Here is a 24,108-nt window from a genome sequence, read left to right as displayed (position 1 = left end):
CTCCTCGTCTTCCCCAAGGTCATATAAGGGCCTCCTCATCTTCCCCAAGGTCATATAAGGGCCTCCTCATCTACCCCAAGGTCATATAAGGGCCTCCTCATCTTCCCCAAGGTCATATAAGGGCCTCCTCATCTTCCCCAAGGTCATATAAGGGCCTCCTCATCTTCCCCAAGGTCATATAAGGGCCTCCTCATCTACCCCAAGGTCATATAAGGGCCTCCTCATCTACCCCAAGGTCATATAAGAGCCTCCTCATCTACCCCAAGGTCATATAAGGGCCTCCTCATCTTCCCCAAGGTCATATAAGGGCCTCCTCATCTACCCCAAGGTCATATGAGGGCCTCCTCATCTACCCCAAGGTCATATGAGGGCCTCCTCATCAACCCCAAGGTCATATAAGGGCCTCCTCATCTACCCCAAGGTCATAAAAGGGCCTCCTCATCTACCCCAAGGTCATATGAAGAGTTGCAATCTTGCTCGGAGTTGCAACCAAGCATGAGATCAAAGGCTTGTCTGATGGAACTTCCTGCACAGGCAGATGCGTCAGACCAGCTTTCTCCTGGCTTTCATGGACAGATGTTTTAGGTGCATAACTACTGGGGTGGAGGAAACCTCTGGATGATTAGTTGGCATTTTAGTAGGTTGTTGTATTGTAGAAATGTGGTGTGTTTTTAAGGTTTGGAAGATGCTATCAAGCCAGGTCCGCTTAAGGGGTGCGGGTGAGGAAGCAAAAGCAGTGGAGACGCTGGGATTTGTCCCCATCCCTTGGAAAGCACGTGCTTTCCCAGAGGGCTTTCTCCTCTTTGCATTCTACATCTTTGGCCAGATGTCCGCTTTCCTTCTTAAAAGTAATTTTAGAAGACTTTAAACTTGCCTTTCATGGCACTCTGCAGGCATAGCACTTGTGGCTTTCAGAAGTATCTACCGCTCTTGGGTTCAGGCTTCTGTATACCTGAACTGAGATGCCAGGACTCTGGCCTTACTAACTGCCCCTCCTTTCATTCAGATTGTTTGCCTTTACTTTACTTAATGATAAAGGAAGAGACCTTCCCATGTAACGGAGCCCCTTGCTGTTCAAGGCTGTTGATGCCATGCATCTCTGCAGGGTAGTGATTTCAGCGCAAACTCACTGGTGTGGTCAGTCCATACGATAGGCAGAAGCAAGTGGCAGAGGCCTTCCTGGACAATAGTGTAAGCCATCCAGGCCGTCAAGGGGCTTGCTGGGCTGGCATTGCTGCAGGAGCGCAGCGCCCCTGCCAGGAGTGGTGGGAGACCTGTGCTCAGCCCGCACCACCAGGCCATCTGCTGCTCTTACGAGGTGCAGGCGCTGCGTCAAGCGAGGAGCATGGCGCACTGAATGGGGCGAGCTCAATCAGAGCAGGAAGGCTTGGGGCTGCTGGCAGCACCAGTGCATCCTCCCGTGGATTTGGTGCCAGGGGCAGCCCCCTCCCTCCCTCGCCCACTCCTAACGGTGCTCCAGCAGTTTGGAGGTTTTCCCCTCCTTTTTACTAACCTCTAAAGAATATGGTTATGCTTCCAGCCCTCTCTGGGGTTACGCGGCTTTAGGTGGCATCCCGTTCAGTTATCCCCAGTTATGGTTGATGCAACCAAGAAGTGATTTGGTGTGAGCTTTTATCCCCAACATTGTTGCGTTGGCTGCATTTATATATGGAAGAGGTCATATTAGGTGCCAGCTTCATTAAACAGAACACTTTCGTCATTCCAGCGTGGCTAGATGGGCGGCTGGATGATTATGAACTGCACAGCAACCTACTCCAAACCAGACTCTTCTTCTGTGCAAACTCTGTTTTGCTTGTATTTAGGTAATGATGCAAAACCCTTTTAATTTTCCTGTGCAATAAGGGTGCAAGGTCCATAGAAGGCTGGATAAGGAGACCCTCCCCTCGTCTTCTGCTGAAACAGGGGAGAGAGAAGGGGGTATTTTCTTACACACACACACAGACACCCCCTCCCCATTCCAGCTACTATTGGTTTCCTTCCTGAAATTAATCAAGGTGATTTAAATAAGCAAAAAAGAGGTGGATTTACAGCACCACCCTATACATGTCTACTTAGAAGTTGGTTCCATTGAGTTCAGTAGGGCTTACTCCCAGGAAAGTGGGTATAGGATTGCAGCTTGGGAAAACAGGAAGATGCCCCCGGCGCAATTTTGTCTCGTTTTCTTTCCAGTGTTGCTCTGTTGTGTTTCGCACAGGCTTGGCCTAGCCTTGCTCTCACAAACAACAAAGTAGCAAACGAAAACAGAGCAGGAGAAAAAAATCCAATTTAATTTTTTTAAACTGATTTTTTGGATTATTTTTTTAAAGCATCCATTTTTATTTGCCCTACTAATCTTTCTGTCTTAACTAACTTCTCTGCCTTGCTTGGCCCAACTCCACCATCACCTAAGCACAGAAAATCAGCTGCCCTCTCTAGTCTGTGCCTTTGTACATGTGACTTTAGTCAGGGAAACTGGAAGCCCAGGACTTCCAAGAAGCAAGAGCTAGGAGTTCAGCTGGACAGAGCCATTTTCATCAAAGGAAACACTTTTCCAGCCCTGCTGCCACCAAAGAGCCTTTTCCACCGGAGGTGCTGGGCGATCCCTGCCACATGGAGTTCCCTGTGAAGCCACAATTGGCAGCCTTCAGTGCAGGACATCCAGTAGTGTTTGAAGTGGTGCTCAGGTATTTTAGGCACGAGCGGTGGGGGGGAGTTGTTTGCTTCTGCTAGGTGCCCGCGGTAGACTTGGTTGTTCCAAAGCATTGGTCCAAGGTCTTTCCCTGCCCTGTTGACTGAGCGCCTTTCACTGATGCTAGAGATTGCAAGTGGGAAGCATTATGGGTCCTATCCTCAAAGGGCTCATTAGTGGCCCTGCCCAAGAATGGGAGGGCCAACTTCCACCTATCTACGGAGCTACTGGCATTCCCAGGGAGGCCGTCGTGCTCTTTGTACGTTGCTGAGAAATTTCTTCACTATATGCAGTTCACAAATAAATACCTCCCTTAAATCTATTGAAATGGCAAAGCCTCATTCAGCTGAGGCACTTCCCGGAACTGGGGCCCACCACAAGCTAAATTGGGAGGCTCTGTGCCTGTTTTCGTGGCTTGGTGTGCTTTCTGCGTATAGTTAGGATGATTTCCTCGGAGGGATGTTCGGGTCGCAAGGGGTGGTGAGATCAAAAGGCAGAGCTCGCTTTCCAGGCGGCAGGATCTCTGCTGAACTGGATCTGCCTGTTTCTAATCAAGCCGCAGCCGCAGCCTCAGGATGGGCTGCAGTTGGGTAAAGATGTTCTGCAGCTGCTGTGGAGACCCTGCAGAGGAGCAGCATTTCAGGGCTGAATGAGGGGAGCTGCTCGCTTGTTGCCCTGAACATCGAGGCTTCCAGCTCTTGTGTGATGTGCAACATGTGGCTGCCTCACACTTCGGGGCTCAAGGGCTCTTCCTCCAGTGTAGGAACGGCCTGCTGTGGGTGGCGATCCTGCACGTGGGTTCCTTGCTGCACGTACGTCAGCCTTCCCCATCCTGGCCCCTTCTGGATGTGTTGGACTGCAATGATCATTATCCCCGGCCAGCATGACCCATGGTTGTGCTGGCTGAGGGATGATAGAGGTCATAGCCCAACACATCTGGAGGGCACCAGGTTGGTGAAGGTTGATGCATAGGCTCAGTGTAGGAAAGGCTGTTTGAAGTAGGGATGTGCTCCGCTTCTAATCGGACCGGCGAATTAGAAGCGGAGCGGGGGTGCTTCGCCTGCCCTTAAGGCGGAGGCGAAGAGGATTGGGGGGCCGGCGGAGTGTGGCGAAGAGGATCGAGGTGAAGGCGGATCCTTTGCCTCGATCTGGAGCTCCACCGGAAAGGTAAGTGGGGTTTACCGGGCCCTGCCGCTGTCGCTGTCGCCCATGCGGCGACAGTGGCAGGGCCCGGTAAACCACCCCCCCGCCCTCCTCTCCCTTACCTGCCTCCGTCCGCGGTCCATCGGCGTCTTCAATTGAGCCCGCGGTTCCACCAGGAGCCCTGCACCACACTTCACTTTGGCACCATGATGTGGTTTACAAGGATTTGTTTTAATATTCCCAGATGCCATTCAAGGTTTGAGGCACCACCTAGCCCGCCAATGGCTTAAGCCCCCAAGGTCTCTCCTTTTGGGGAGACCAGAACACCGCTTCAAACTAGGGGTGTGCACGGACCCCCCGCTCCGCCCCGCGAGCCGAAAATTTCGGATCGGCCCGCTCCGCGCAAGCGGCCCAGACTTCCTGGTTGAACCGCAGGCTCAATTGAAGACGCCCCCCTCCCCCTTGGTCCCTTACTGGGCTCTGCCGCCATCGCCGCATGGGCGGCGATGGCAGCAGGGCCCTGTAAACCTCCCGCCCTCCTCTCCCGGCCTTACCTGGTGCCATTCCCCTTCACTGCGGAGCTCCGATTCGGAGCCGGAGCTCCGCGGCGAAGAGGAGCGGAGTATGGGCGGAGCGGCGCGGAGCAGGCCGATCCGAAATTTTCCGCTCGCGGGGCGGAGCGGGGGATCTGTGCACACCCCTAGTTTGAAGCAGTGTTCTGGTCTCCCCAAAGGAGAGACCTTGGGGCCTTAAGCCATTGGCGGGCTAGGTGGTGCCTCAAACCTTGAATGGCATCTGGGAATATTAAAACAAATCCTTGTAAACCACATCATGGGGCCAAAGTGAAGTGTGGTACAGGGCTCTGGGTCTGTCCATGGCAAGCAGCTGTCCATGGCAAGAGCTTCGGCTATTGGGTGGTATAGAAATGCAATAAATAAATAAATTAATAAGAAAGAGCTGGTCACCCAGCAAAGCTCTTGGAGAAAATGGAGGCCTGCCCTGCAGGCAGTTGCAGCCGAGCCTGTTCCTGCATAAACCATGGGCAAAGGGGTCTTCTGTTTCTCCCACCTGGTCCATGACTGTCGGTATTCCAAAGAGCCATGGGATGAGAGGGGAATCAGGAACCCTGGCAGGGCTCAGGAAGGGCTTTGAGGGGGTCTTTGGGACTTTGGGCGAGGCATCCCTGCAGTGGGGGACCCTCAGGTTGCCCCATGTCTTTCTGTGGGAGCGGGGTTTAAGGAGGAGACCAAACCCTCCTCGTCTGAAGAGGTGTTCCCTGGGCTTGGGATGGCCAGGAGCCTGACTGTGCCCTTGGCACTAAGAAAACAAATGTGTATAAATTACACACATGAAGCAGATCTAGGTATTTTTGCATGATTCCAGGCACTGATGCTCTTTCCTGGAATTACTGGAAATCTTCACCACCCCCAGACATTCCAGCAGACATTGCTTATGTGGTTTCAAGCACTTCCTTGCAAGCCTAAGGACTAGAAACATGCCCTTTCTTAAATGAAAGCAATAAAAGAATCCCAGGGAAGCCGATTCCTGCACACCACACCACACCACGTTCTGCAGGCCTTTTGCACTCCTGCTGGATTGCACAGTACACGGTGCTCTGTCAGGTCGGCATCATGAGCCTTGTAACGGAGGAGCAAGCAGCTGCGGCTTTGTGGCCCTTGGAGACACGCCGGGTTCCCTGTGCCAGGTGTCGCTTGGCAGGTCGCTAAGAGGGCTGCTGAATGAATGCCGCCCCACTGGTTTTCATCTGTGCAAAACTATTAAACCAAAGGAGTCTTTACAACCCAGTCTGCAGCTGTCTAGGTGTGGATAGTAAAAAGAGGTGAGTCAGTTTTACCCTGGGTGAAACATTTTCTCGTCACCGTGTCGGTCCTCGGCACTGACAACACCTCTGGACACTCTCGAGCTGCAAGTGCCCCTAAATACGTGAGGCCTCTCTAAAGCTCTTGGCTTCCACTTTCATTTAAGAGTGTGTGGCAGCGTAGGTTTTTTTGTCAAACTCCTGGTGGTGGAACAATTTTCTGTAAGATGTTTGGGCTGTTTGCTGTCTGAAGCATACACAGTTCCATTCAGTTTTGGCTTGACTTTGCCTAGGCAGAGGCAGGCACCTTGTATCCTTCCAGATGTGTTGGCGTACACCTCCCACCATTGACGAGGCAGGATAGAGCTGTTGGGAGTTGTAGGCCAAAGTATCTGGAGAGTCCCAGGGTGCCCATCCCTGGCCCAGGAGGATTTAAAGTGTTATGTAGACCTTAGAGTGGTGTGTTTCTCCATTCACACATTCTCTGTGTTAGCCTGTCCTGTGTGCTGCTGTTTCTGTTAAAGAAAGACCGAGAAAATAATATTTCCCCCCATATACAGCAATGTGGTTTCCTTCTCCTGCACTCTTTTGGGCACATGGTTCATGACAACCAACTCTCATGCTGGAACTGGATATGTACATGTAGGGTGTGGTGGGGAGCTGGTTCACTGCTGAGGTGTCCTCTGGAGAGGGGGACTGTCTCCTGCCTGTCACTTTGCCTCTCAGCCCCTCTTTCTCCTCCTAATGCTGGGACTTTGGATACAGGTTTGCTGTGTTCTGGCAAACAGTGACTGAAGGCAATTCAGGTCGATGAAAGGATGAGACCCTTTCCCCTGCTTCTGTTTCTTTGCTCCTCATTTTGCAGCTGTTCTGTGGTGATCCAGGGTCCCTGACCCAGGTCTGCTCCCGACTGAAGTTCTGGCCAAAATGCAGGGCTCTGAACACTGGGGAGTAATTCACACACATTGTACACAACTACAGTGTCTGTAATTTGACTTGACTTCCCTGCTGAGTGGAGTGCTGGACGCTTGGAGCCTGGCATGAAAAGCTCCCCCCAACCCCTCGTCAGTGGTGTTGCAGCCCAGACTGACTTGATGCATGGAAGGTGGGACATGACATGGGCAAGTTTGCTGTCACAGTCAGTGACCAGTACTTCTGTGGGCTCATCTACACCAAGCAGGATATTATTCCACTATGCAAGTGGTATATAAAAGGCAGGAGCCACACTACTGCTTTATAGCGGTATTGAAGTGCACTGACAACTGTTGGGGCCCATTGACACATCCCATATACCACTTTCATACCAGTATATCCTGCTTGGTGTGGCCCCTACCGTTTATATACCGCTTCCATACCGCTTTCATAGTGGAATATTCTGCTTGGTGTAGATGAGCCCTAGATCTAAAACATACTCAGAAACCAGGAGTTGGTCACCTCAGGGACAATGATGGCTCACTGGGGGGCATCATTGACTAGTCAAGAGACAAGAGGAGGGGAGCACATGTGGGGAGCAGCACCTTGGCCGTTGGACTAGCTGGGAGCTCCCTTTGGCCAACCCACTTTCATTGCTTAAAGCAGTGCTCTGGGAAAAAAGGTTGTGGAATAACTCCGCACACACACACCCTTGATTCCTCCCATCTGTAAGTGGGGAGGAACTGGTTCAGTCTGGGCAATTGCCATACTTGTGAGTTGGCCACCCCACCTCCAATTCTCATGTAGACGTCCAGTTTGAAAGTTCTTTGTTCTTGGTCATCTGAGGCTTTCCAGCCCAAGCTCTACTTTCAGATCCTGCCAAAGGGTCATAGAATCATAGAATAGTAGAGTTGGAAGGGGACCAAAAGGCCATCGAGTCTAACCCCCTGCTCAATGCAGGAATCCGCCCTACAGCATCCCTGACAGATGGCTGTCCAGCTGCCTCTTGAAGGCCTCTAGTGCGGGAGAGCCCACAACCTCCCTAGGTCACTGGTTCCATTGTTGTACTGCTCTAACAGTCAGGAAGAGCCATGAAAGTGGCTCTTAAGGTGTTTCTGTGCAGTTGGCAGTGGATTCAGAGAGTGATCACTGAGCTGAGGTGGGCTTAAAGGGAAAGCCAGTGCTGGGCTAACTGGGCTTATAGGTGATCCACTCAGGGAGAGAATAAAAATATAGCCAAGGTTAAGACCAAGTTAGAGAACAAAAGGGCAACGATTGTGGGCTCCACTGACACAATCGCAGCCCTGCTGAATCGGTTTACTGTCGGAGGAGGGAACGATTTCTCCATCCAAAACATAGCTTGAAATTGTACCATTGCAGCTTGGAGTTTTTGTAACTCCCTCGCCCCCAGCCCACGAGCACTATTGGGGCTACTAACATATGTCTCAAGGTTTTGCAGGAGCAAATTGAGCAAAGCCCATTTCCTCCTATCCCCTCCATGCTGGCTGCACCATCAACTACTAAAACAAAGTTCTTTGCATTTTCTTCCCCCAGTAGCTGGGTTCCCTGTTAGTTTTTTTCTTCTTGTGGAGTTCTTTGCACTTCTGCATAACCTTGCCTGCTCGGATGTAGATGCTGCTCTTTTGGTTGCTCACTCGGAGAATGAGATCACTGGTGTGATGTGTGAGTGATGTTTCAACCAATTGGGAAGCCACGTACATAACGCTATCACATTTAATTTAGATTTAAGTGGAAAATTGTGAAGGAAGTCCACAACAACCACATTTGACTTCAATAGCAGAAACTTCTCTAAAATGAGGGAACTCATAAAAAGGAAGTTGAAAGTGGGAGTTAAGTAGGTTAAAACTCTTCAAAATGCTTGGAGGTTATTCCAAACCACAATAATAGAAGCTCAGCATGAATGTCTATTGCAAGTTAGGAAAGCAGCACCCAAGTCCAAGAGGTCACCAGCTCGGTTAACGAGCAGTGTCAGAAAATGGGAGTCTTGCCCAAACAGAATAAAAAAGAACAGAAACTTACACAGAGGAAGTGCAAGCAGACAATAAGGGAGGCAAAGAAGTATTTTGAGGAGCGTTTTGCTAATACCATCAAGTCCAAGAATAAAACATTCTCTAAATATATAAGAGGAAGGAAACCAGTTGAGGCTGTTGGACCATTGTATGTCAGTGGAATTAAAGGAGTACTAAAGGAGGATAAGGAGATTGCAGAGAAAATAAATGAGTTCTTTTTGTCTGTCCTCACTGCAGAAGGCAGTCCTTTGACTGGCAGATGCCCCTGCTTGAATTGGTATTTTCAGGAAGGGAGTCTAAGGAACTGAAGCAAAGACATGAGCTTCTAGACCTTATTGACAAATTGAAAGTTAATCACTGGCCCCAGATGGTACCCGCCCTAGAGTTCTTAAAAAAGGACTGGGGAGTAGCCAATCTAAAACCAATCTTTAAAAGGGATCTGGGCGGGGTAAATGCAGATTCTTTAGAGTAATGTCTGCTCCAGGTAAATTGGAGGAAAGCATTATTAAATACAAAATGATCATGCCTATAGAATGACACATTCTGCTGGCGGGGGTGGGGGAAATTAACATTACCTTCTTCATAAATGATCTGGAATTAGGAGTGAGCATTGAGGTGACCCAGTTTGCTGATGATGCCAAATTATTTAGGGTGGTTAAAACAAAAATGGATTGTGAAAACTTTCAAAAGGATAAATGTAAAGTGACACACATTGAGACAAAAAACAAACAAACTTAAACCCTATGTATATGCTGATGGGATCCGAGCTGGTGGTGACTGACGAAGAAAGAGGTATTTGGGCTGTGGTGGACATGATGAAAATATTAACCCAGTGTGCAACTGCTGTGAAAACGGCAAATTCCATACTGGGTATAACTGGAAAAGGAAGTTAAAATAAATGCTTATATCATCCTGTCTTTATAAATATCTATGGTGCTACCACACTTGGAATGCAGTTCTGGTCACCACACTTCAAAAAGGATATTGTAGAGTTGGGAAAGGTGCAGAACATGATCAAGGGACATGAAACTTCTTCTTCACACAGTGCATAGTTAAACTATGGAATTGCTTCCACAAGATGCATTGATGGTCACAAATTTGGATGGCCATAAAAGGGGATTAGACAAATTCATGGAGGATAAAACTATCAGTGGCTATGTCCTACTTCCAGTATCAGAGGTAGTTTCTCTTTGTATGCTGGGGAACGTGAGTGAGAGGCTATTATTGTACTCACTTAGCGCTTTTGTGGGCTTTCTACAGACATCTGGTTGGCTACTGTGAACAAAGTACTGCACCAGATGAGGCCTTGGTGTGATTCAGCATAGTTCTTCTGCTGCTAGCAGGGATGAGAATGTAGCTGGCCTGAGTTTTCCATCAGCCCAGCCAGCATAGCCCATGATGAGGCATTATGGGAGTTGCGGTCCAACATTATCTGCAGGGTCACACATTCCCCTCCCCCCCATAATATAGGATTAAAAGTTTGTGATCCTTGCTAAATCTTGGCACCACTTCCAAAGTAGTCAAAGCTATGCTGGTCTAGAGATTTCTTGCTGATGTTTTTTCATAATCCTTTCATAGATAAAAAAGCCAACTGTTATGAAGTATTAAAAGATAATTTAAGTGTTAATTTGGACAGATTCAAAGTGCCTGCAGGCTAGGCAGGTGAAATAGAAGAGTTCATTTATGGAAAACCTTAATCCTGAATTATCCTAGCTTATTGACAAAAGTACTACTGTTGCATCTAGGTGCTTACTACATGCAAAGGTGGAGGTGCCAGTCCATTGACTGGTAAAATATGGACAACGGGCTCTGTTTTTCTGTAGTTAGGTATTCCAGGTATTTCTTTTGGTATTGTTATTTAGTAGGGTGACCATATGAAAAGGCGGACAGGGCTCCTGTATTTTAACAGTTGCATAAAAAAAGGGAATTTCAGCAGGTGTCATTTGTATATATGGAGAACCTGATGAAATTCCATCTTCATCACAACAGTTAAAGGTGCAGGAGCTATTCTAGAGCGACCAGATTTAAAAGAGGGCAGGGCACCTGCAGCTTTAACTGTGGTCATGCAGAGGAAATTTCACCAGGTTCTCCATATATACAAATGGCACCTGCTGAAATGTCCTTTTCAATACAGCTGTTAAAGATACAGGAGCCCGGTCCTCCTTTTCATATGGTCACCCTATATTTAGCCTCCTTATTTAGCTGAAAAGGTGAGGACTTGGCTGCTTCCTGCCGGAGTTGTGGGCGCTGCTCTGCGTGTGTGCGCGCACACCCACTCCGTTTTGGACCTTGCTCCTTTGCTTGCTATTAGAAACACATTCAAACGGACTTCTGTCTTTTTATAGTTGGTGTGTTTGTCATTGTAAATAGCATCTATAACTGTCTGGTGTTTCTGGCCCTTTGCCAGGAGAACTATTCAATCTCTTGCTAACATTTCTAGCTATAAATAATAGTTTAGAAAGTCATGGTTTCATAACAGTTAAGTAACTGTGATTTATATATTTATTTCAGTAACTACCTTTTGTTACACATTGCCTTTTGACCCATTATTTTGACAGATATTTCACAGGTCATTGGACCCAAATGGTCTCTTCCCACCTGTCAAAGGCCCAACCCACGATTATGTTCCTGCTCCTTGGCAAGACCCCTGAGACTTCTATACTAGACATGGGACTTTGAGGGAGCCTTAATTTGGGGGAGAGCAGCAGGTGCCGTTTTCATTTCTGGGGATTTATAGTTGGTGGGGCCAGAAATGAGGGCTGATGAGCAATGTGTGTGGTTCATATCCAGGGGACGTGTCTTCGCCTTTCTCAACACTCACCCCCACCTCCCGCATCCCCTGTTGGTGTGCCTACTTGTCTGTTTCCAAGCAGGCACCCAGGAGTCCTTGTGTGATGAGAGACACCAAAACAATACAAAAATTAAAATCCTACTTTCTCTCCCAAGGAATGAAGGGTGTACATCACCTAGAAATTTGAAATTGGCTCTCCCCTGTTCAGATCGGATAGTCTCCTTTTGTTGAGTGTGGTTTTTGTCTTCCAATATATTCTAGTTAGCTACATACATCAACTCTTTCTTTCACAATCTGTACAACAGTTTATGACACTAAGGACACAATCCTATGCATGTTTAGACAGAAAAAAGGCCTACAGCTCCCAGCATGTTCCAGTCAACATGGCTGAATGGGGCATACTGGGAGTTGTAGGATTTTTTTCTGTTTAAACATGCATAGGATTGTGTCCCTAATTACTTTATTCTCTGTCTTGTGTCTCCCTCCCCCCATAGGATGTTCAGTGTTTGTTTTTTTATTAATTGATTGAGTTGAAAGAGTTTGTGTTTTAGGGGGAAAGGAGCCACAAACCTGCCAACACTTCCTTTGCTGGCAGGGCCTAAAGAAATATGGCTTGCTTGGAGCTGATATGTGTGTGCGTGGTGGGGTTTGTCTCGTGTGATCCATCACTTGGTATGATGGAGCTGTAAAAAGCCGGATGTCTTAGGGGTGCTTTGTGTATGTGCTTTTTCTTCCCTCTTTGCCTAGGTTCAAAGAGAAACCGCTTTGGAGGCCTGTAAGGGGTCAATTCATGCATTCCGGATTATTTACCTAGCACCCTGTTGAAGGGCATTTTGTGTCTCTTGGAAGGTATATTTGTAAATATCACTCCTGGCAGCTGGATAAAACCTCCTTTCTAGGCTGATGTTCAGTTTGACTTCAAAAAGGCAAGCGCAAAATTATAGGAGACTCCGTAATCTCCACAAGGGAGGGGGAAGTTTTCCTCATTTCGGAAGACCACATGCAGATTCCTGATGTTTGGGGCAGACGTTCGCAAACCGAAAGCTGTGTTTTCAATTTTAGAATTCAGCTAAAGCGATACTCCATCAAATGCCAGGAGGCTAAGATGTGTTTCTTCTCTCATAGAAAAGACATTTTAGGATTTTAAAAACCCAAATCCAGTTAATTTCAAGCTGTGTGCTAGGGCCCACTAGTAAATTGAGAGAAATGCTGAGCCTTGAAAGAGTGCAGATGATACAGGAGCTTGTGGGGTGGTAGAGTTATAGACCCGGTTCACACAAACAGCCCACTGTGGCGTGCAGGCAGCCGCGCGGCCATTTTGAATATTCAGCGCTCGGCGGTGAATTGTCATGTTGTGCGAACCTGAGGACCATGGGTTATGCAAAGGTTCGCATGTACACAGCAAGCAGTGGCCCAGTATTGAATATGCAAAATCCACCCGGTGTGGGCCAGAAAGTGCTGCAGCCCACAGTGGGCTGTCTTGATTGTGTGAACCAACCCAGAGAGGGGTCTTAAATACCTAGCACAGGCATCCTCATCCTCCTTGGAAGTAGCGAAGTCAAAATATGAATAGGGAGATTGAAGAAGTCTGCTCAATTTGCAGAATTTATACAGGTTGCAGAATTGAGCTTTGCTTGGTGCAGAATTTGGAGTGTCAGGCTGCAGGTGCCATTTGTTTTAAGCATGGCATGCACACAACACTAGAAATTGCTGGCGAGGGGAATGTCACCCTGGAGGGGTGTTGGAGGTCCTTCACAGCATGTCCCCATTAATTTCCAACAGTAATAAGGACTAGCCTCCCTTATGATTTTAAATCTTTCTCTGTAACTTTCCACCATCGTCTATCCTGTGCAAGGCTTTTCAGGTCTTAGGGATATTTCCACCCTATTTTCCTTCTTTTAAAAATTGACCTATGTAATTATATTTAGAGCTTGCTTTTCTGCTTTATGCACTCCCTATATGTTAAAAATATTGCATATAATAGTTGATTGAATCAACCCTCTTTCCCTATTCAGTAATCTGTTTGCTTTTTGCCCAAGACCACCTTTCACCTCTGGTCTATGCTTCAAGTCCTTAAGAGAGCTCGTGTGTGTGTGTGCCAAAGGTAAAAGTTTTCCTTCTGGCAGCAGCAGTTTTTCGCCAGGCCTATTTTCCTTTCAGCTACTTTAGATCTCATGTCCTATGAGTGCAATCCTATGCATGTTTGGACAGAAAAAAGTCCTACAGCTCCCAGCGTTCCCCAGCCAGCATGAATGTTTTTCTGCCTAAACCTGCATAGCGTTACACCCTTAAATTCTTATATCACTCAATTTGCCTAAAATAAAATATTGATTGCATGGGGGGCGGGTTTTCTTGTCAAGAGCATCCTTTTCTCATTATTTTAGGCTGTAGTTCCGAAATGGAATGAATTGCATTTAATATACTTTGCCTTCTTTTCGTAACTGCTGTTACTTTGCTATATTAGCAAAGTACAACTAATTTATTTCGGCTTCTCATCTTTGTAGTGTTGATTCCCATGCTCCCAAATTGTCCAACACCAAGGTGCCTTTACTTCTGTATGCCGATGATGCTGTACTATTATCACTTTCTAGAATTGGGTTAAAACGATTACTCTCTGCATTTGGGACCTATTGCTCTGAGAATAGTTTGACTATCAATTATAGCAAGTCGATAGTTTTGGTGTTCTCTAAAGCTCGGAAGCAATAGAGATGGACTTCAAATGGTAATATCATTGAGCAAGTTGCCCATATAAAATATCTAGGCATACAAATGCAGAGCACTGGAGCTTGGTCTGAACAAAGAAGGCAGACAATTAATTCAGCAAATTCTAGTCAGCAGCTGATCCTAAGATTCTTTTTCATGCAAGGTGGTCAATTCATCCCTTCTGCAATTCAAATTTACAAAGCTAAGACTCTGGCCCAACTTCCTTACGGTATTCCTATTTGGATACTGGGATTTAATACCCAAATTGAAAGAGTCCAATATGTATTTCTTAGAAAACTACTGAGCCTCCCTTCCTGTGTGGGGAACGCAGCTATTTATCTGGAAGTGGGTATTAGATCAGTTGAATGCAAGGCATGGATCGAGGCCTTTAAATGGTGGCTACGGCTACACTTCCTTGCAGCTCCTGGTAGCTATCTCTCTTTACTGCTCTCAGATTCCTATGTCACTCGTTGGAAGAGAGAGATGGAGAAGAAGCTACTTAGGCTGGGCTTCTCTGTGGAAGCGGTAGGCAACTATGGGCTCCAGAAGGCCCAATCTCTTATTGTTCAAAGACTAATAGATCTAGATCTACAGCATTTAAGAACTGCTGCTAACAAATCTTGCTCTCCGCTGCGCTACAATAATTTAAAAAACTATGGGCTCACTGCAGCTTCAGATCTGTATGCTTTAACCATTCCCAAGTATAGGAGAGCATTTACCCTCACTCGCTTTAATGTGTTGCCATCAGCATTACTAGAAGGACAATTTAGTAAGATCCCGGTTAATGAACGGATAGGTCCCTGTGGTTCTGGAGCAACAGAATCTGTTGAACATGTCATTTTGCATTGTAACATGTATGAGGAATGTAGAAAAAAGTTAATCTTTCCTTTATTAGCAGCCTTTTCTGGATATAGCCCCACAACGTTGGTATTAATCTGTTTGAGGGATGTGTCCTCCCATATTACTGAAAGGGTCTCTAAGTTTCTCATGACCTCAATGCAAATTAGAAAAATAACATTGCAGTCCTTCTGAGAGAAGCAACTTGCCAAGCTGTATTTTGTTTTTATGTCACTTTTTATCTATCCTTTGTATGTTTTTGTGTTGATTTTGCTGGTCTGTGACCGTAATAAATAACAATGAATGTTTCCTGAACTAATTTATTTCTTCCCATTTATTTTAATACACACGTATTATATTTCTTGGAATTCCACCTTTTTAAACTATTAAACAGTACAGGAGACACCTTTGCTTGCACTCCTTTAGAGAACTTTGCTCTCTCTTCAGTATGCCATACTTCCTGGCCCATCGTAATTTCCCCAGGCTCTCATCACCCCTCTCTCCCCCGATCCCTACCCCCTGGCCAAGATCTTCAGCTGTGGTAGTTATTATTCAAGGTGGTATCAAGACAAGCTGGGCAGCAGACGTCTCCGGTGGTGATTTGTTACACAATAGGGTGGAAATAAAACTCAGTCGGACTGCCTAGCTGAGCGGTGGCCACCACACCTGTGTCATTTAAGACAGGTGGGAGAACCAAAAGAGAAACCCGGCTCTTTCTCTCTTACGTCTCAATGGAGACCCCTGGGACAATCAAAGGGGCTGTTTCATCCACTTTGCCATGTGCACTTGTCAGTTGCAGCTGTCTAGGTGCCACTAGTCAACTGCTTTCCACACATGTGATGACCCCTGGCCCAGTTCCCAGGACTTTATGCATCCATAAATAATGTCTCTGCCAAAGTTGCATCACTAGGCTGCAACGCTACTCTGCCAGCCCTTGCAGAGGGAGTTGATGATGGAGAGTGAATTCTGTTCTTGCCTGGAGACTTGGTCCCTGTCTATGGAGCTCTGCCTTGGAAGCCTCCAACCCAAGCGTGTGTGTGTGTGTGTGTGTCTCACTCTTTCAGCCGGGCAGTTAGAGTAACTTGTTAGCAGATGCTCTTACCTTGCTTATGCAAAGCAAGCACTATAGCAGGAACAGGAACAGGTGGCATATTATGGTCTGCTTCTCCCTCCTTCCCTTGCCTGAAGCTCAATATTAACAGCGGGAGTGGGAGGGCACCTTGGCAGACATGTAGAGAAGTTCCTGTGCGCAACGCGTTGGCACTGGACTACAGGATGGGAGATCCCTTCCCTCTCCCCATTTTTTCCTTCTAAGCTAAACCAGGTCAAGTGCTTTTATTTAAACAAAGACACATAAACACAACTTCTGTTCTTTTGTGTGTTGTTTTTATCCTAGTAGAATTCCTTACTTAAACTAAGTTTTTTGTCTTCCAATTAGGGGTGTTTTTTTTTTAGTCTTATCTGAATAATGTGTATTGTTGTTACTTTTGACAACAATTACTAGCTACCGTATTTGGCTCCCAGCTCTCAAAATTATTTCGGAATCAGAACAAAGCTACCCCTTCTCAGGAAAATGTTTGACTTTAAGTCACGAAAGTTCTCAAAGATGTTTAATTTCTTCCAGGGCCTCCCTGAAACATTTCAAAGATGTGGCTTTAATTAGTTTTGCTGCCTGGTCTGCCATTAACTTATTGGAACAGGAACTTGATGGGGCTTTGAAATGGAAATCGAGTGTGCATTTATGCAGGGGCTTATTTGCAAAGCAGGATATTGTTTTCCATGTCAGCTGATGGCCTGCAACTTAAAACAGTCCAGAATGTGTTGCACTGTAAAAATTGCAGCCAGGGGGGTAGGGGTGTGTGGAGGAGGATTCTTCAGTCCCACTCATTTGGAATCTCTCTTTAAGATTAAGGTTATTTTCTTAGTAATGATTTATTATATGGAGCCCCCTGTGCCAAAGTTTCACCACGGTTCTTCACTTTTGGCAAGACTCCTGCTTTTAAATCTCTCTGTGGGGCTGCTCTGGGCCTTTGTCTGCTCTGTGATCATTGCCCTGTGTGCTCTGACATTTGATCTTCCAAAGTGAAGCACTGGCAATTCCATTTCATAGAACATTCCTTAACTGTTCAAAAACTTCATGTAGGCCACCACTTTGGGATCTTGTTTTTCATCTTGCTAGCTATGGCATTAGTCTCCTTAGACATGGTATATTTGTGGAATGGGGGTGGGGTGAACAGAGAGAACTAGAGAATTTCCTGCCCCAAAGAACTTGCAATGTAGAGGTGGGTGGGATGACTCCCATGACTGGAATATAGCAATTGAAGGATATAACTTGTTCAAAAAGAACAGAAGAAATAGAAAGGGAGGTGGAGTTGCACTATATGTTAAAAATACCTATCCCTGCACAGAAATACAGGCGGATCAGACTGGGAGCCCCGTTGAGAGCGTCTGGATTAAAATAAATGGGGCAAGGAATAAAAAGAATATGATAATCGGAGTCTACTACTGACCACCCAATCAAGGAGAAGACGAGGACGAAACTTTTGAGAAACAAATTGCCAGTGTTTCAAGGAAGTGTGATGCAGTAGTGATGTGGGACTTCAATTACCTTGATATCTGTTGGGAGACCAATACTGCCAAAAGTGGCCCTTCCAAGAAATTCCTGACATGTGTGGGTGATAACTTTCTCCTATAGAAAGTGGAGGAAGGAACTAGAGGATCGGCAATCCTTGACTTGATATTGACCAACAGGGATGACTTAGTGGATAAAGTAGCAGTTATGGGAACTCTGGGGGAAAGTGACCACATCATACTTGAATTCTTGATTATGAAGGAGACAAAAGTTGAGTGTAGCCATACACATACTCTGGATTTTAGGAAAGCTGATTTTAATAAACTCAGAACTATAATAAATAAGGTCCCGTGGCAAGGGAGCCTAATGAGAAAAGGAGTGCAGGATGGGTGGGAGTATTTAAAAAAGGAAATTTTAAAGGCACAGTTACAAACAATTCCAACAAGGAGAAAAGATAGAAGACAACAGAGGAAACCAATGTGGCTCCACAAAAAGCTTAGAGATGACCTGAAAACAAAAAGGGATGCATATAGGAAGTGGAAGGAAGGCCAGGCTACAAAAGAAGAGTAGAGACAGGTGGCGCAGAAGTGCCAAAATGGCGTCAGGAAGGCTAAAGCTCAGAATGAGCTGAGATTAGCGAGGGATGCTAAAAGAAATAAAAAGGCTTTCTTCAGATATGTGAGTAGTAAAAGACAGAGGAAAGAAATGGTGGTTACAACTGCTTAATGAGGATGGCAAATTGATAACAGATGACAAAAAAAAAAGGCTGAAGTGCTCAATTCCTACTTCGCCACAGTCTTCTCCCAAAAGCGGGTCTATGACCCCCCTGGAGAAAGTGAAGCAGAAGTTGAGGGGGCAGGATTGCAATTTTAGATTGATAAACAAATGGTCAAAGAACACTTAATTTCCTTGAATGAGTTCAAATCTCCAGGGCCCGATGAACTGCATCCTAGAGTAATGAAGGAGCTAGCGGAAGAACTCTCAGAACCTTTGTCTATTATCTTTGCAAAATCATGGAAGACGGGTGAGGTGCCAGACAACTGGAGGAGGGCTAACGTTGTCCCTATCTTCAAAAAGGGCAAAAAGGAGGAACCTGGGAACTACAGATCAGTCAGTCTGACATCCATCCCTGGGAAAATTCTGGAGCACATTATAATGAAGTCAATCTGTAAACACCTTGAAATCAATGCGGTGATCACTAGAAGCCAACATGGATTTGTCAGGAACAAGTCCTGTCAGACTAATTTGATCTCATTTTTTGATAAGATAACCTCCCTTGTGGACTGTGGGAATGCTGTGGACGTCATATATCTTGACTTCAGCAAAGCTTTTGACAAAGTGCCCCATGATATTCTGATTAACAAACTAGCTAAAAGTGGGCTAGATAGAACAACTATTAGGTGGATTCACAGTTGGCTACAGAATCGGACTCAAAGAGTACTTATCAATAGAAACTTCTCAAACTGGGGAGAGGCAACAAGTGGGGTACCGCAGGGCTCAGTCCTGGGCCCAGTGCTCTTCAATATTTTTATTAATGATTTGGATGAGGAGGTGCAGGGAATGCTTATCAAATTTGCAGATGACACAAAATTGGGTGGGATAGCTAATACCCTGGAAGACAGAAACAAACTTCAAAGTGATCTTGATAGGCTGGAGTGCTGGGCTGAAAACAACAGAATGAAATTTAATAGGGATAAATGCCAAGTTCTACATTTAGGAAATAGAAACCAAAGGCACAGTTACAAGATGGGGGATACTTGGCTCAGCAATACTACAAACGAGAAGGATCTTGGAATTGTTGTAGATCACAAGCTGAATATGAGCCAAGAGTGCGATATGGCTGCAAGAAAGGCAAATGCTATTTTGGGCTAGATAATAGAAGTATAGCTTCCAAATCATTAATAGAAGTATAGCTTCCAAATCACACGAGGTACTGGTTCCTCTCTATTCGGCCCTGGTTAGGCCTCATCTAGAGTATTGCGTCCAGTTCTGGGCTCCACAATTCACAAAGGTCACAGACAAGCTGTAGCGTGTTCAGAGGAGGGCAACCAGGATGATCAGGGGTCTGGAAACAAAGCCCTATGAAGAGAGACTGAAAGAACTGGGCATGTTTAGCCTGGAGAAGAGAAGATTGAGGGGAGACATGATAGCACTCTTCAAATACTTGAAAGGTTGTCACACAGAGGAGGGCCAGGATCTCTTCTCGATCCTTCCAGAGTGCAGGACACGGAATAACGGGCTCAAGTTAAAGGAAGCCAGATTCCAGCTGGACATCAGGAAAAGCTTCCTGACTGTTAGAGCAGTGCGACAATGGAATCAGTTTCCTGGTGAGGTTGTGGGCTCTCCCACACTAGAGGCCTTCAAGAGGCAGCTGGACAACCATCTGTCAGGGATACTTTAGGGTGGATTCCTGCATTGAGCAGGGGATTGGACTCGATAGCCTTGTAGGCCTCTTCCAACTCTGCTATTCTATGATTCTGTGGGAGAAGCTAAGGAAGTCTTCCCCAACCTGGTGCCCTCCAGATTGTTGGACTACAAGTCCCATAACCCCCTGGCTGGCTGGGGGATTTTGGGAGTTGCAGTCCAACACTGGGTTGGGAAGGCAGAGCTAGGGTAACAAGCGATAGATGGGTGTGAAATGACATCATGTAGGGAAGCATTCTGGGTGGGAGCCCAGTCTTGTGGGACAGGCTGCTCAAAGACATCCATGTCTTAGCCCACAAGTCCAGCCTTCTGAGTCTGTTTACTTCTGCTATGGGTCAAGAAGAAGTATGGATGTCTAGGGAGGGTGGAAGGAAGGGAGTCCCATTTAATTCAATGGGACTGAGTGAAAATGCTTAAAGTTGTGCTGCAAAGCTTCAGATCGGATATGCCTTTTCAGAGGCTTGGTGGGTATATTATAGACTTGTCATTGCCCAGGGTGTGTGCATTCATGTTTTGGGCAACCTTCCATGTATGGGGATCCATTACAGCAGACCCTCGTTGCACCTTAAAAAACACTAGTAGATTTATTCTGGCATTTGCTTGTCTGTGTTTTGGACATCAGATCGTTCATTGGAGAGGTATCCAGCCACCCGCCAGAGCAGGAAAGAGGAAGCTGCTTGCTACCTCCACAAAAGATTATTTATTCTTCTGGCTAGTTTTCTTCTTTCAACAAACAACATCAACACGTACATGGATTTTTGAAGGGTTAATTATTTCAATTTTTAGATAAATGTCAACGTTCTTTAAAAAATAAAATTTAGGCAATTTCAACCCCAGCAGGTACAGAAACAAATGGGGTCTCTTTGACAGCCTGCTGCTGCTGGCATGGTCGGTATTTTCCCCTTCTGCAGTGGAGGATACATGCAGCAGAAGTCTCCTCAGGTGTCAGGATTGCATAATAAGTTCTGGCCCTATTCCCTGGCCTGTCCCTTGCATTGATACCCAGACTCCTCCTCGTTCAGATCTGCCTCATCTCCCCATATTCTCTATTCATTGACCTTCTCTGTCTTTGCACTCAGAGAGAGGCAAGGGAGAGAGAGAGAGAGAAGGCACTTCCGTACACCACTTGCCGCCCAGAATAGCACAGATCGGGATATCTCCCATCTCCATAAATTGCTGTTAACATATTCATAGAATATAATTCAAAGTTGTATAATTAGTATTAATTCTGCTATCTTTGACCTAGGCTCTTTTTTGTTTTAAGAAAACTTCAAAATCTAATTTAAATTTAAAAATCAGATTTAAATTTTTAAAAAGTCCGTTTTTTATTTCTTAAAAAAATCATCGATTTTTATCAACTATGAGTAACAATAATTCAAATTTTAGTCCCAAGACACATGGGTTCTAAAAATTTGAATGATGTCATGGTCAGTTACCCTCTTCCTGTAAATGGATGTGCTCTGAGCAATGCACCATTCTCCCCCCCCCCATCCCACTGTCCTACAAAAACACATGTAATAAGTATCCTTACATTGGCAGCTGTTACTGTCACCTCTCTCCCTCTACTTGCATTACAGTGAGGCCAAAGTGCTTAACACCATGGTGAAATGGTTTGTGCACTTTGTCTGTGTTCAGAATCTCAATGTGGGTGAGGGACAACTCCTGGTTAGGCCTCATCTTGAGTATTGTGTTCAGTTGTGGGTACCACCCTTCAAAGAAGGATGCAGACAAGCTGGAGGGGGTTTAGAGGAGGGCCACCAGGATGATCAGGGGATTGGAAACAAAGCCCTATGAGGAGAGACTGAAAGAACTGGACATGTTTAGCCTGGAGAAGAGAAGGCTGAGGGGAGACACGATAGCACTCTTCAAATACTTGAAAGGTTGTCACACAGAGGAGGGCCAGGATCTCTTCTCGATCCTCCCAGAGTGCAGGACATGGAATAATGGGCTCAAGTTACGGGAAGCCAGATTCCAACTGGACATCAGGAAAACCTTCCTGACTCTTAGAGCAGTACAGCAATGGAACCAGTTACCTAGGGAGGTTGTGGGCTCTCCCACATGAGACACCTTCAAGAGGCAGCTGGACAACCATCTGTAAGGGATGCTTTAAGGTGGATGTCTGCATTGAACATGTACATTGATGGTGCTATATAAATAAATAATAATAATAATAATAATTATAAACCCTTCCAAGTCGATTTTATGATTCTATGATTCCTAGGTAAAAAATTATTCTGAGCGTGGTAATATTTTTTCCGTTCATTTCCTTCCCCCAACTCCCCTAAACCCTATGTAAACAACCCAGTGTACTACAAGAAATCCCTTAGCACCCCATGTGGGCTTAGCATCATCACCATCATAAATTAGGGGGATTAATATTGTACAAGGTAGCTGAATCCTGTCATGAAATCTCAGCTTTCTGATTAAAGATTAAAATAGTTTAGGCTCTCTTTTGGCATAGTAAGTTTCCGGTATTTAAAAATTTATTTTCTACTAAAGTGACTCAGTGCTGTACAGTGTGTGTGTATATATATCTAACTCTAGGTTGGCTGTGCTGGCTGGGGATAAAGGGAAGTTTAGTCCAACACATTTGGAGGGCACCAGTCGGGCAAGGGCTGTTCTTGGCCATTTGTAACTGTTTAACAGCAGGGTTTTATCTTGGGTGGATCCTAACAGTATCAGTAGCCCACTAGAATGTTTTGGAAGATATTACAGAGGTGAAATTACACTTTGGATGGCTTTAAAAGGGAATTGGACAAGTTCCTGGAGGAGAAAGATATCAATGGCTGCTAGACCTGATGGCTCTGTGTTGCCTCCAGTATCAGAGGCAGTGTGACTATGTTCACCAGTTGCTGGGGAACATGGGCGAGGGGGTGCTGTTGCACTCATGTCCTGCTTGTGGGTTTCCCGTGGGCAGCTGGTTGGCCACTGTGTGAACGGAATGCTAGATTAGATAGCTGCTTGATATGTTCTTATGTTCTAGTACTTGGGTTCAAGTACACGTCCATCGTGTACATCAATCATGGGTTGACTTAGGAATGATCCTGTCTTGTACAGCCGCATTATCTGGCCTGCAAAATAGGAATAATATAAACCTCCCAGCTTATCATGGAGGTGAATTTAAGAAAAGTCTCTAATGCACTTTGCAAGTGCTACAAAAGACCATAGGAATGCAGGCTAAAGCAGCCCAGGAATGAACGTAAACTGAGTGCTGTTGGCCACAGAACTGAAGAATAACCAATCTCTTTCTGTCTCTTCCCCACCCCCCATGCCTCTCTCCACTTTCTTTTAGCTCCCCCAGTGGCGGCGGCTGTAAGATCTCATTTTGACAACTGTCCAGATGCCCACACTCACTACTGTTTCCATGGTACCTGCAGGTACTTGGTGCAGGAGGAAAAACCAACTTGCGTGTAAGTCATCTTTGCACTTTCATCTTGAAATACCTATAGTGATGCATTCAGCGGTGGCAATTTTGTGGGAAGCCAACAAGGGAGAGTAGTATTAGTTCACTGGCACATTTAGCAATTTGAGAAACTGCCCGGGGCTCCACCACAAAATGGCTGCTGTTGGAGGTGTAGCAGAGGACAAGTAACCTGCCTCAACAGACTAAATAACTCGGTTGAACCACAGTTTTCAACACCAACAAAAACCCTATTTCACAGCAATTTGTTACAATAAGAAAATATGTTACTTTTCTTTAAGTAGGAGGGGTAAGGCCACCATGGGGTGTGTGTGTGCGCAAAGAAAGATATCTGGGGGGGGGGGTGCATTGATGCCTGCGGGGACACCAACTTGCCTCCTGCCGTTCCTTAGAAGTCAAGGGAAAGCTCTCTTAATTTGCAGTGTGAAAAGTTTGCTTTCTTTGAATGTTGAGCCTTGTCATGACGAGAGCCAGCCATCAGCAAGGTGCAGCAATCCAGAGCACTGGGTCCAAATGAAGTAAATTGTTCATACGGCAGATCAGGAATAGCTGGCCAGTACAAAAATGCATGAAAAACAGCCAAAACCTATTGGATTATTTGGGTTGTGCCTACTCTAATCATACAGTTCTCACAAATTAACTCTTCCCATTTCCCGCCCCCCCCGCCCCCCCCGCCCCCAAAAGTTAGCACCCTGACTGCAAACACACACAACCTCACCCTTGGGAAAAGGCATAAAAAGAATGCTTCAATCCACAGGTATTTTAGT

At 45.9% G+C, this 24,108-nt stretch overlaps 1 protein-coding gene across 1 annotated transcript in view; it reads left to right on the top strand.

The window, feature by feature from the left end:
* Positions 1-24,108, top strand: part of TGFA (transforming growth factor alpha) — a 50,125-nt gene that overhangs the window by 17,433 nt on the left and 8,584 nt on the right. The window contains exon 3 of the mRNA XM_063139258.1: positions 23,213-23,330. Within this exon, the coding sequence (XP_062995328.1) occupies positions 23,213-23,330 (118 nt within the window). The remainder of the gene's footprint in view (positions 1-23,212; positions 23,331-24,108) is intronic.

This window comes from Elgaria multicarinata, chromosome 12 (assembly GCF_023053635.1).
Source record: "Elgaria multicarinata webbii isolate HBS135686 ecotype San Diego chromosome 12, rElgMul1.1.pri, whole genome shotgun sequence".
NCBI lineage: Eukaryota > Metazoa > Chordata > Lepidosauria > Squamata > Anguidae > Elgaria > Elgaria multicarinata.
This window is presented reverse-complemented; position numbering and strand designations above follow the sequence as displayed.